The sequence below is a fragment of the Ovis canadensis genome, chromosome 3 (genome assembly GCF_042477335.2).
Source record: "Ovis canadensis isolate MfBH-ARS-UI-01 breed Bighorn chromosome 3, ARS-UI_OviCan_v2, whole genome shotgun sequence".
NCBI lineage: Eukaryota > Metazoa > Chordata > Mammalia > Artiodactyla > Bovidae > Ovis > Ovis canadensis.
In genome coordinates, this window is record NC_091247.1 from 121,044,950 (window position 1) to 121,058,700 (window position 13,751).

Sequence of the window (13,751 nt, forward strand, 5' to 3'; positions counted from 1 at the left end):
AAAGGGGGCTTACAACCACCATTCTAAAGAGTGAAGAAAATTAAGCTTAATACCTAGAAGCCAAAGATGAATGATCTTTGAAGCCAGTTCAGGCTATAATGAGAAATTCTTCATTCTGATCTTTGAGTGGTGGGTTTAATCTTAAGCCGTATTCTGAATCACTTCATACACTATTTCAAATTTTGCATTTAATATTCTGTCTCCAGAGGTGGTTAATGAGTATATTAATTCACATATTTTCAGAACTTTTTGCCATTTGCATTCTTTAATTTAGGAAAATCTTTGAAATGCAAGGCTTCTTTTTTTGCCAAGTTTTGAAAAATTATCCTTTTATGTTTTTAATAATTACTTATAGTCTAAAAGCAAAGCTTGAAAAATATAGGTTATTTTTCTGGCTGACTAGGAGCAGAGTTATTATTTTTCTATGATATTCTGCATCTTACATCAATATATTATGATATAGAAAGATGGCTTGTATGGGATAAACCTAGAAGTTGGCAAATTCTTCAATAAATGTAAGAATTAAGTTTTATATAAATGATTCATAAAATGAATTACACAGACCTTAGGGCAGTGGGGAGGCACTCATATAACAAATAGAGATATATGAAAGGTAAAAATTTCTGAAGAATATTGCTGAATTTTTACAGTGGCCATAGCAATGATATCACCTATGTATCCTGAGGCTCTTGGCTCAAATACCAAGGACTGATGTAAATGTATAAGCTTACATTTCTCAGAGAGGAAAATATTGTCCATCTTGTAAAAGAGATAAGTATTTAAGGTTGTTTCTTAATATGATGAATGGAAATGGAATGGAGAGAAAATGCAGAGCAGCCCTAGAAAGTGAAATCAAGGCAGAAAGACAAAACCAGTTAAATTTCGCCCTTGATTAAAACTTGAAACCAATGAGCCAGTCCACCAAAAGTTTGCCAGCCTAGGTGATAGCAGTAGCTAACTATAAATAAAGGAGAGAATCAGAGCCAAGGGCATGGAATTGAGTAGCTGACCTACAGAAAAAAATGTGGGAGTATGGGGGTGCCTTAGGAACTGTCCAGTTCTCTCCTGCTTGAGCTCAAGAATATAGAGTGTAGTGACCATTTTTTCTAGTTCAAAATGGGGGAAATAATGTATGTAAATATTTTCATACTGTACAGGATTTGTTTCTTGTTGGCTTTTTTTTTGCTTTTGTTTTTATAACAGATGGAACAAAAGGAAATAAAATTTGAGATTAAAACCTTGGTCTTACATGGAATTATATTCAATATCATGTAATAACCTGTAATGAAAAATAATTGAAAAAAGATATATATATATACATATACACATACACACACACATATATATATCTGAATCACTTTGCTGTATACCTGAAACTGACATGATATTGTAAACCAATTATACTTCAATACAGAAAAAATCCTAAGAAAAAGAAGGAGCATAGGGATGTGGGTTTCATTTACTGAGCACCCTTAAGCATATAGTACTGAGCACCATTAAGTAGAAAGTACTGAGTCAGGTATTTTAGAGAAGGCAAAAAAAAAAATCTCTTTGGCGGTGAGAGCTCAGAATTTAGGAGAGCTTAAGCAGGCCACCTCTCAGCCATAAGGGCCTTCCATGTAAATTAGAAAAACCCCTTTTCACCAACTGCTCATACCATAAGTCTGAGGCACGATACACGTCTGAGGCACGATGCACGTCTGATGCAGGTCTGATGATCCGGGAGCATGAAGTTAACACACACTGTTGCTATCAGTAATGCTAAAATGTTCTCTTTTATAAATGTATTCTGTGCAATACCCTTTTTCATCTTTGATTTTACCATGTATTAAGGAAAAGAATATTTCTTGTTCTATTGAAGAAAAGGATATTTGGAGTGTCTACTTTTTTAAAGTATATGTCAGGTTCCCTTAAGTAATAATTTAAGAAATTTATTTAGGGCCAAAACTCTCTGGGGTGGGGGGAATGAGACTTTTCCATTTGAGTGTTGCATTTTTGTTATAGAAAGAATATTTACTAGTTGAGTTCATCCATGAACATACCCCTGGAGTTCTAAATTTGTCCACAGGAGTGCATTAAGCCATGCAGTTTCCATCTGAAAATGTACTATATTATGTTCTGAAGACTGAACTTAGCAACTTTTAACAACTTGGAAGCCAAAAGTAAGCTTCATGATTGCAGAAACCATATTTACCACTGTATTCCAAACCTGAGGAAAAAGTCTGACACACAGTAGATCCTCAGTAAGTAATTGATGAAATAATTACTTTTTTAAACTGTCAACTTCTCATAAAATAACAGCCTCTCTTTTTTTTTTCTTTTTTTTTCTTTTATTTTATTTTTTTTATTTTTTAAATTTTAAAATCTTTAATTCTTACATGCATTCCCAAACATGAACCCCTACAGCCTCTCTTGATAAGGGAAAATAGTTTAGGGTTTTTTTCTCTACCAGAAGACTTGCTAATGAAAATTTATTTCTAATGGGTTCCAAATTATTTTTATTATGTTTGAATTAAATATTTGTGTCATGAATAATCTACAAAGAGCTAAGCTTTAAGTCAGCAAGAAGTTAATTTCATGTATAGAAGGGGTTTTTTAAATATCTTTTACACATTTTTACAGGTTTGTCTTTTTATCTTTGCATCATTCATCTTTTTTCTGCCAGTCTAACAAACCACCCAGTGTATACCACAGAGTTCCCATTCCCAACTAGGTAAGAGAGGGGAATTTTAGCAAATACATGCAATATTTGTATTTTAAAATCTGTCAACATTCAGTGAGGCTTGTATTGAGCCTTGGGAAAAAAAAGTATTATTTAAATGACTAAAGAGGGAAAGAACAGCCATTTTGAAAAAGAATGAATCTGCTTTAGAAAAACATGGGGGTAAAATTGAGCAAAGCCCAATAAGTGGTCCAGTCTGATGAGCCTACAGGTGGGGATAGAAGAGCAGAGAGAAGGCAAGGTGTACAGATGGACTGGGCCAAATCACAGAGGACTATAAAAGCTATGCACAAAATAATTGAAAATTATGTATTAGAAAATTTTGTTCACAAACAAGGTCCTACTGTATAGCACAGGGAACTATTTTCAACACCCTTTAAGAAACTATAATGAAACAGAATATGAAGATATATATTACATATATGTACAACTGAGTCACTGCTGCACAGCAGAAACTAATACAACATTGTAAATCAACTATACTTTTTTTTTTTTACTTTATTTTACTTTACAATACTGTATTGGTTTTGCCATACATTGACATGAATCCACCACGGGTGTACATGCATTCCCAAACATGAACCCCCCTCCCACCTCCCTCCCCATAACATCTCTCTGGGTCTTCACCGTGCACCAGCCCCAAGCATGCTGTATCCTGCATCGGACATAGACTGGCGATTCGATTCTTACATGTAAATCAACTATACTTCAATAAAAAATTTAAAAAGAAAGCTTTGTTTGATAACAATGAACAGATAAAATGGAGAGAAGCAATAACTGAAGGGAAGGGAGATCAGATAGGAGGTAACATCAGGCCTTCCAAGTCTAAATATATGTAAAAAACTAGAATAAAATGCATCAAAATAGAAATGACAAGACTCTCCAATCAGTTGCATACAGAAGTCAGAATTTTCACATGGTTCCAATATTCAAGAGGCAGGAAATTATAGAAGCACTGACAAAAGCCACACAGTCTGAGAACTGGTTTGAGAAGATAATGAAAGATTCATAACGAACGTTTCCTAGGCAGTTGGGAGCACAGCTCTGGAATGCAGAAGCAAGCATGGTCACGAGCCTAAAGCTCAAGGCATGGGAAAGGATGCATCGACAACGGTTGGTGCTCTAGGACAGAATCCATTTTGTTGCTTTTCCAGCTTCTAGAGAAGCCACCTTCCTTGGTTTGTGGTCCTTTCCTCCATCTTCAAAATCAACAGCACAGAATCCTCACATCTCTCTGATTCTGAAACTCTTGCCTCCCTTTCCCACTTAGAAGGAGTATAAGTCCATCCAGATAACCCAAAATAGTCTCACCATCTCAAGATCACATTTGAAAAGTCTTTTTTTTTTTTTTTGGTTGAGTAACACATTCAGAGGTTCCAGGGAACAGAATGTGTGCATTGTTGAAGAGTCATTATTCTGGGTACCACAAAGTCTAACCATCAGAAACAGAATTGACTTTGACTAAATTCTTGCACATCAGTTTACCTTCAGGTTAAATGATATGTGAGATTAATTCATTAACTAGAAGATGAAAATAACATTTTTAATGGGACATTTTTCCATTAGTCTATTCTATTCTGCTGAAAGGTCCTTAAGTTAAATGTTAAAATTCATTTTGTAAAATTCCATATAAAGATCCTTAGGTAGCAATAAAAACAAATTGATAGCTTTCTGCCAGTAGCAATATTTTGATGAGCCTATTTCTAATTGAAACTAGATTTATATTAAAGAAATCACTCTTGGCAGCATCTTATGCTGTTATTTATTTTGTCCATTTTTTTCAAAAGTAGAATGTCCTATGAAGCAGGCTTCACAGCTAGACAAGCATTTTTCCTTTGTACACATTTATAATATGTGCATTTTAAACTAATAATGATATAAAAACATATTTCAATTTCTCCCACTATTACTTTGCTTAATAATGAACAAAATTTCTGTGACGATTATATATGTAAAGCTGTAGCACAGCTGCTGGCCCATAAGTAGATCTTCAATAAATTTTTGGCGTAATCCAAAATATATTTCAGGAGATTTGGTCACTAATATTGAAACTTATTTTCATAAATACTACAAAGCAATAATACTGTGGACAGTATTTCTGACTAAACTTACCAAATTCTCAAGATTTAGTTGCTCTACAAAACAGAAAAAGATTAACATGAAAATTCAATTCCAATAACTTCTTTTAATTTAAAATGGTGTTTTATAATTAACTATTCAGTCCAGTTTTCACACGGGTACACAAATTATAGCATTAAGGCTTTCTCTTTAATTCTATCTAAAGGTGCCAATATAGTGTGAGGAAATTTTTGCTGATTTCATATGTTTAATATAGCATATTCAAAGTTAAAGTTAAGCTATTCAGCAGATCAGCTGTAAGCAAATCCAGAAGACGGCAGCACTATAAAAACCAGAGGTCAAAAACAAAAGGTTTTCAACGGTTATAATTCACCTTCAAGTTACTATATATCAAACTTCTTCCTGTAATCCTGTTCCTCTCTAACTCTTATAATGTTCTGGGCTTTCACAGGCTGTTTTCTTTTTGTGAGGTTGTCAAATGATCTCTTTCTTGCCTTGGGTAATTTAAGAGAGTTTTATGTAGCTCTCTGAGAGACTCTCACACAAGTCTGACTAAGAGGATAATTTACGAGGTTCAAAATGAAGGATCATTATTAACACTGTCTTGCCTGTAATGAATTCATAGGCTGTCTCATTCATGCATGGCAAGGTTTTAACTAGATCAAAAGACTTAAAGGCTTTTAAACGAAGTACTGTGAATTATATCATTGGTTACAGAAGCTTGCTTTATGTTTTTTAAAAAATACGATTGCTTAGAGAACTCTCAGAAAATATGTCTTACAACAAACTGTGGAAAATTCTTAGAGAGATACGAATACCAGACCACCTGACCTGCCTCTTGAGAAACCTATATGCAGGTCAGGAAGCAACAGTTAGAACTGGACATGGAACAACAGACTGGTTCCAAATAGGAAAAGGAGTATGTCAAGGCTGTATATTGTCACCCTGCTTATTTAACTTACATGCAGAGTACATCATGAGAAATGCTGGGCTGGAAGAAGCACAAGCTGGAATCAAGATTGCCGGGAAAAATATCAATAACTTGAGATATGCAGATGACACCACCCTTATGGCAGAAAGTGAAGAACTAAAGAGCCTCTTGATGAAAGCAAAAGAGGAGAGTGAAAAGGGTGGCTTAAAAGTCAACATTCAGAAAGCTAAGATCATGGCATCCAGTCCCATCATTTCATGGCAAATAGATGGGGAAACAATGGAAACAGTGACAGACTTTATTGGGGAGGGGGCCTCCAAAATCACTGCAGATAGTGACTGCAGCCATGAAATTAAAAGACACATGCTTCTTGGAAGAAAAGTTATGACCAACTTAGACAACATATTAAAAGCAGAGACATTACTTCGCCAACAAAGGTCCATCTAGTCAAAGCTGTGGTTTTTCCAGTAGTCATGTATGGATGTGAGAGTTGGACTATAAACAAAGCTGAGTGCCAAAGAATTGGTGCTTTTGAATTGTGGTGTTGGAGAAGATTCTTGAGGGTTCCTTGGACTGCAAGGAGATCCAACCAGTCCATTCTAAAGGAAATGCTGCTGCTGCTAAGTCACTTAAGTCATGTCCGACTCTGTGCGACCCCATGGACGGCAGCCCACCAAGCTCCCCTGTCCCTGGGATTCTCCAGGCGAGAACACTGGAGTGGGTTGCCATTTCCTTCTCCAATGTATGAAAGTGAAAAGTGAAAGTGAAGTCGCTCAGTCGTGTCCAACTCTTAGCGACCCCATGGACTGCTGCCTCCCAGGCTCCTCCGTCCATGGGATTTTCCAGGCAAGAGTACTGGAGTGGGGTGTCTAAAGGAAATGAGTTCTGAATATTCATTGGAAAGACTTAATGCTGAAGCTGAAACTCAATAGTTTCAAACTCAATAGTTTGGCCACCTGATGGGAAAAGACCCTGATGCTGGGAAAGATTGAAGGCGGGAGGGAAAGGGGACGACCGAGGATGAGATGGCTGGATGGCATCACTGACTCAATGAACATGAGTTTGAATAAATTCGGGGAGTTGGTGATGGACAGGGAAGCCTGGCGCGCTGCAGTCCATGGGGTCACAAAGAGTTAGACACGACTGAGCGACTGAACTGAAGGGCCCATCTGTAACTTTCACACAAATCTTTCTTTGGCTGAAAACACAGTTTCAGCAGTTATGGTTTTAGACATCCGTAGGGTAAAATATCTAGTCGTCTTTCATACGCTAGAATAATATGCAGAGTAAGTCTTTTCCACTATGAAGCTAAGTGCAAAAGGAGCCAAGTGGGTGAATTTTCTCGATTTTATGAAAAGGTAATTTTTAAGTGTTTTTACATTACCAAAGTACTCCTGACTTGTGTTCAACAATCATTAATACTAATGATGTTTATGTAACTAAAGAAAATAGCACTTTTCCTTACCATTTCAGTACCCAGTGTCTTTTTTTTTTAAGTACAACAGACAAATCTAATTACTACTTCTTCTGATTAATCTCAATGAATAAATAATTACTTTCTAGGCAAACTGAAATCCTCCATGTTTCCATGAGAACTGATTTTTTATAAGTACATATGTAGGGGATAACAAATGAGAAAATAGAGCTATTTTTAGTAGTTGGGCAACTTGTGATAGAAAAACATGTTTGCATATCTTTATTTGTATATGCTTTATTAAATAGATCCTGTAAATCCGAAGTCTATGCTCTTATATCTAAAAAAAATCTCTCTTCCTTCTCCCATTTTCTTACCTAAATCCTGTCGGTTGGTCACCCCCTTTTTCATATGTGCATGTTTTATGTCCCCACATGTATTCTGAGCTCTGTCACCCATAATACTTAGCCTCATGCCTTGAATTTTTTTAAAAAAAATAGCTACTATTCATTGAATTTTTGCTATGTGCTGGATGCCATTCTCAGACTATTAGTCTATTAATTCAGCCTTGAAAGGAGATGAAATGGGAACCATTATTATCTTCGCATTATGGAGAGGCAAACAGAAATCCATACCAGTTAAACAGTCTGGCCAGTCACACGGCCTGTAAGCAGTCAAGCCTGAATCTAAGCCTGGCCTTATAAGCACTGCCCTGTTTCCAGGGACCCTGTGTGGGTAACTCTCCCCGTGATCTAGTTTCAGACCCCCAAGGCCTTCTTCCTAACCTTCCCTACTGTTAGGATTTTACATTTGCTTTTCTGGGTTTTTTTATTATTACTATTAATGTCTACATCTTCCACTGTGCCCAGAACATGTTACTAGAACCTGTAGTGTTTAATAGATAAGTAACAGCAGCAGCTAATATGTATTAAGTTTTTGCCATGTGCCAAGCACTACATCTTATTTTAATCTTCAGAAAGACTATCAGTTGTCTGTTTCATACATGACACCAATCATATATACATGTCTATCCCAATCTTCCAGTTCCTCCCACCTCTCCCCTTTCCCCCATTTGTCCTCTACATCTGTTCCTCTATTTCTGCTTTCCAAAAAAGATCATTTATACCATTTTCTAGATTCCACATATTTGCATTAATATCGAACAATTGCTTTTCTCTTTTACTTCACTCTGTATGACACTCTCTAGCTCCATCCACATCTCTACAAATGACCCAGTTTAATTCCTTTTTATGGTTGAGTAACATTCCATTGTATATATGTACCAGATCTTAGAGATGAAGACACTGAGACAGAGAGAGGTTAGGAACTTGCCCAAGGTCACCCAAGTAGTAAGTAGGGGAGCCAGGGTTTAAATTCAAAGGCCAAACTCCAGAGATATGCTCTGAAAAAATGAAGGAATGGATCAATAAAAATCTAGCCTGGAGGGGCAGGGAAAGCTGTAGAGAGGAGGTGACATCTGGCACGCCTGGAAGGGTGAGAAGGGAAAGATAGAGACGCTATAGGCAGAGCAAACACAGATAAAGCAGCGTGCGGCAGTGTGCCTGGAGCTCACTAAATACAAACGGGCGAGTGAGTAGCTTTCCAGCAAGTGAATTTAAAGGTCTTGCATACGTAAATGCTTTATTACTAATAGTCTCTGCACATTTTTTTTTTCTTTCAGTGCCACCATGGGCCTTAATTGCCATAGCCATAGTCGCGGTCCTTTTAGTCCTGACCTGCTGCTTTTGTATCTGTAAGAAATGCTTGTTCAAAAAGAAAAACAAGAAGAAGGGGAAGGAAAAGGGAGGGAAGAATGCCATTAACATGAAAGATGTGAAAGATCTGGGGAAGACCATGAAAGATCAGGTAACGTGTTCACTCCATATTTCTCCTTATATGATTTTATCGATGGTATGGGGAGGGTGGTGGGAGGGGGGTTCAGGGTTGGGAACTCATGTACACCTGTGGTGGATTCATGTCAAGGTATGGCAAAACCAATACAGTATTGTAAAGTAAACAAATAAAATTTAAATTAAAGATAAAAAAATAATAAATAAAAAATTTTAAAAAATTTTTAAAAAACTTAAGAGACAGTTTATTATTTCTTGCCAAATGAAGACATAACAATATCCAGACACTTGCCAGTGTGGTAGAAACATTTTGCAATCCTTTCGGTCATTGCTCAACATCCAAAGGTACAATGGAAACAACAGTAGTTTTCCAATCTCCTAAGCATATACAGTTCCACCCTACTTGAAAGTAATTTGTTCTTCTTAGTCTATAGAATTCTCTAGGCAATAATACTAAAGTGGGTAGCCATTCCCTTCTGCAGGGGAATCTTCCTGACCCAGGGATTGAATCTCCATCTCCTGCATTGAAAGCAGATTTTTTACCACCTGAGCCACCAGGGAAATGGGTTCAATCCCTGGGTTAGGAAGATCCCAAACCACTCCAGTATTCTTGCCTGGGGAAATCCCATGATCAGAGGAGCCTGGTGGGCTACAGTCCATGGGGCCGCTAGAGTCAGAGATAACTTCGGAACTAAACCACCAAACCACCACCACCAGGCATATAAACTGAGAAAGGGCATCCATGACCGTCAGGGCCATCTTGATAGGCCCAGCATACTGAAATGATACCTAAATATTTTTATTACATCTGTTTAACCCATTATAAGTGGGTCTAGATTTTGAGAAACAGAATAAAGAGTATCTGTTCTCTCTCTGGGGCCGGGCATCTTTTTAACATTATCACTGTTCATAATCACCATTAAATGCTGAGTCTTATAGCTATTTATCACACATGATGAAAGTTACCATCCCTATGCAGTCATCCAGCTCAGTGATGAGTGCTTTAGGAACAATGAGTTATACAAGAGAAGGAAGAGAATGATGAATTGGAGCTAAAGAACAGGGTAGAATTTTAAGGCAAAACCCTTATTCTTCCACTTCAGGACAGTTAGAACCATAATGCAGGTTATAAAATCCATCTGCCTGAGTTATCTCCCCAAGGCTAACGACTGCTCCTTGACACCAGCGGTCCCCAGCCTTTCTGGCACCAGAGGACAGTTTTATGGAAGACAATTTTTCTGTGGATGGGGATGAGGGGGATGAGGAGGGTTCAGGCAGTACCGTGAGTGACGTGGAGCAGCAGATGAAGCTTTGCTCAGTAGTCACTCACCTCCTGCTCTGCAGCCTGGTCAGTGGCCCAGGGTTGGGGACCCCTGCTTTACACCATTGTCTATTTTTCCTAGACTAGATGATTTGGTTGAGAATAAAGTCTACTATTAATAGTTATAGTAATTAAGTGCCCCTTCACTTCTTTTTTGGAATCATATTCATTTTGGAATATTTCTAAAGAACACTTATTTCATATAAAAAGTAAATGTAAAGATTTTTCAGATAATATTTCAAGTTACCACTGCTTCTCTGCAAATAAATCAAAATTTCTATTTATTCCCTAATAGCAACATATATACGTAGTTTTATAAATTCTCCTATAGTATTACTATTAATTATACTCTTAAATATGTGTATCCCCTTAAGAATAATTTAGTTAAGGAGAGCCTTTTTAGTACATTTTCACAGTTCTCCACACAGTCAGGACACTAATCTCTCTCCCTTGCTTGAGTTTTAAACACTTTTCTCAAAGACACAGTAATGTCTCTTGAAAACGATTTCACAAAGGCTCATTTTCAAACTTTTGCTTGGTTTCAGAGCTATAGAATGAACACAATACTTGCATTCCCATTCAGAGAGCCTCATTCTGAGCTCAGTATCAAAGGTTACGTTTTTCTCAAAGTACCTAACCACAGCCAGAGGAGCCCAGGCGCCAATGTTCAGCCAAAGATGTCTAAGAAGGATTTTTCTTTTGGGCTAATTTGTTACATAGAAACTGAAGTTTTAAATCATGTCTTGCTTATTTCATCATTTTGTGTAACCAGCAGGACTTGATAGATTTCTTTAGACAACATATTTGGGAGATGAAATGTACTAAAAATCTTCTAGATGGACATGGATGATCTGAATAATTTGTATGTGAATTTCATCTGTATCTATGAAACAAACTGGAAATATAATACTATCATTTTCATATCTTCAATAAAATTCAAATGTGGTTTTCATGTATGCTAGAGTTAACAGTTAAAAGCACTAAATAATGTTAAATGATTACTACAGCCTTTCTTCCTAGGACAATAAATTTGTATTTTTCTTTGTGGAATTTGTTCTGTAGGATGTAAGACTGTAATTTATAGCATAGTAGCAATGTTTATTACCCCTGTTATGACATGGATAAATGACCAAGATCTCAAAAACAGTAAATACAGAGAACTGATGGTTAATTTTTCATTGCTCACCAAGTCTTTTGGATGAGAGGGGAAGGGAAATGAGTCAAATAAGAAAATACTAGAAGTCATTGATAGTTTATAGCAGTCTACTATTACAATATAGCATTTAGAATTTCAACAACTCAAAAGGTGTTTTTTAATCATTTTAAGTAGGTCGGTTTGTCTACTAGGATTTTATAGGTTTTATTTTAACTTATGACCAATAAAATGTACAGAAGGAAATATAATTTGAGCAAGTGAAAATAGGCCCCATTGGTAAACAGTTATGTAATAATAGCTTATGCTACTTTTTAAGAAGATAAAAGTAACCAATCAATTTCTATCATTTTTTTAAAAGAAAGGATAAAGCATCAGAACAAAATGTACAGATTTTAAGATGTTATGTCATAGGGTGATCATCTGATCATCCAAGTTCAAAATAGCATAAACAAGGTTAAATTATTCTTTACTTACATTTTCAAGCAATTTTAGACAAAATACTGACATAAACATGAGGAAAGCAATAGTGATAACGCATGGCTCTTCATATCTAGAAAGTAGACAGGTGTAAGAGGCATGTTAGATATGCTTTCCTAAGATACCTAAGCTCTAGGAGAAATCAGTAAGTTTTTACCATTTCATTCCAAATAAGAACCCATATAAATTCAAAGCTCAATAATCATGACTATGTCTCTATGATGATTTTATAACCAAGGAAGAATTTTTAAATATTCTTCAATGACAACAAAATGGTGATGATAGATAGTATTTTTATACAGCAAAGTAAACATATTTAAAGGTTTTTAATGGTTTAAAACTTAAAAGCACTAAAAATACAGAGGCGCAATATCAGCTTGCAAAGTCAGAGGTCTGGAGAGGTCATTTCTCCATGGTTTTTCTAATGTGTGTGGATATTTAAATTTTTATTTCTTCCTTCTATGTCCTCCCTATCTGTGTTGTGTCTCATGACTGTTCGGGACTGTCCCTTGCGGTAGGTTCCCTCTCCTATTAGACACCCCTAAGTCAATGCTCAGATACATTTAGTGGCCTGGCAGCTGGGGCTCCACAGCTGAGGGTGTACCATTCTGACACACATCAAAAGGCTGAACTAAATTGATTTTTTTAAGATAAAGGATTCTCATTTTAAACATTCCTAACTGATTAAAGAGAACAGTATTAGAAAGCTCACGTTTTAATCGATGGGCACAGAAAGAAAATTCAGTGTCTTATGCTCCATTTTTGGAGTGCCTTATCAATTCCAAGTCTGAACAGTTTAACTTAGCATGGACAAAGCACCTTCTGACAGTTTATCCAAGTACAACTAAGCACCTTATGAATGTTGAATCAAGCCAGAAGCATATGCGCTAAATTTTTGCAATTTAAAACAAAGTTTTTTTCCCAACACAGTTTTTTCTAGTACAGTTTATCAAACTCTGAGAACTTCTGGGCTTACATGCCTTTTCCTCTGCATTCTGTTAGGGTTTGGGAGTAGGGACTAAGTGCTCTTTAGATATTATAATAGCTACTGATTTAATAGGTCTGAATTTAATGTAAAGGTACAGAAAATGTCTTGCTTAAGCTCAGCCTTTGGCACAAGAATAGACTTAATCACATCAGAGATGAACAGTGACACTGAGAAATTATCAAAAATTTAGCCCTATTTCATGCAGAATAATTGCAGAGATGGTCTTGCACCTTTTATTAGGATAAAAACCTCTTAGGGAAAAGGAGATTTAATATCTCAACCCTTTCCAATTACACTGAGCTGAAATATGATATGTAAATTGTCAGTTCTGAAAGAGAATTTGAAAAACTATTTTAATCCATGAATTTTTTTATGTTTATGGTGGAATAGTGTGAAGATTTTTTTCAGGCAAAAATTTGCGTTAAATAGTTTGCCATTCAAAAAATTAAAATCTTGCAGGAAGCAAATTACCTACATTGCCATTTTTTGAACACATCTTTTCACAGCGTTAAAGACCTATACACAGCTGAGGTTTTGAAAAGGCAATGGTTCACGGCTTCAAGTCCTCCAATTAAACTCAACAGTCGTTTCTTGTCACTTTACTATTATTTTTCTATTAGCAACACCTTCAAGCTAAAAGATTAATATTTAAATAATTATGTTGTTTTCCTGTCTTGGGATATTGGTAAATCAGCATTTTACTATTGAAGGAGACAACGAAGTATAAACTTCCAAATAATATGGGGTATGGCTAACCAGTTCTGAAAGGTGTTTGCACAGATGTAATAATGGCAATTTTCCAAAGTCATTGTA

At 36.2% G+C, this 13,751-nt stretch overlaps 1 protein-coding gene across 2 annotated transcripts in view; it reads left to right on the forward strand.

Moving 5' to 3' along the window:
• The window catches only part of SYT1 (synaptotagmin 1), a 631,014-nt gene that overhangs the window by 447,659 nt on the left and 169,604 nt on the right, over positions 1-13,751 (forward strand). For both annotated transcript variants that reach the window (XM_069584106.1, XM_069584105.1), the window contains one exon: positions 8,828-9,012. In XM_069584106.1, the coding sequence (XP_069440207.1) occupies positions 8,828-9,012 (185 nt within the window). The remainder of the gene's footprint in view (positions 1-8,827; positions 9,013-13,751) is intronic.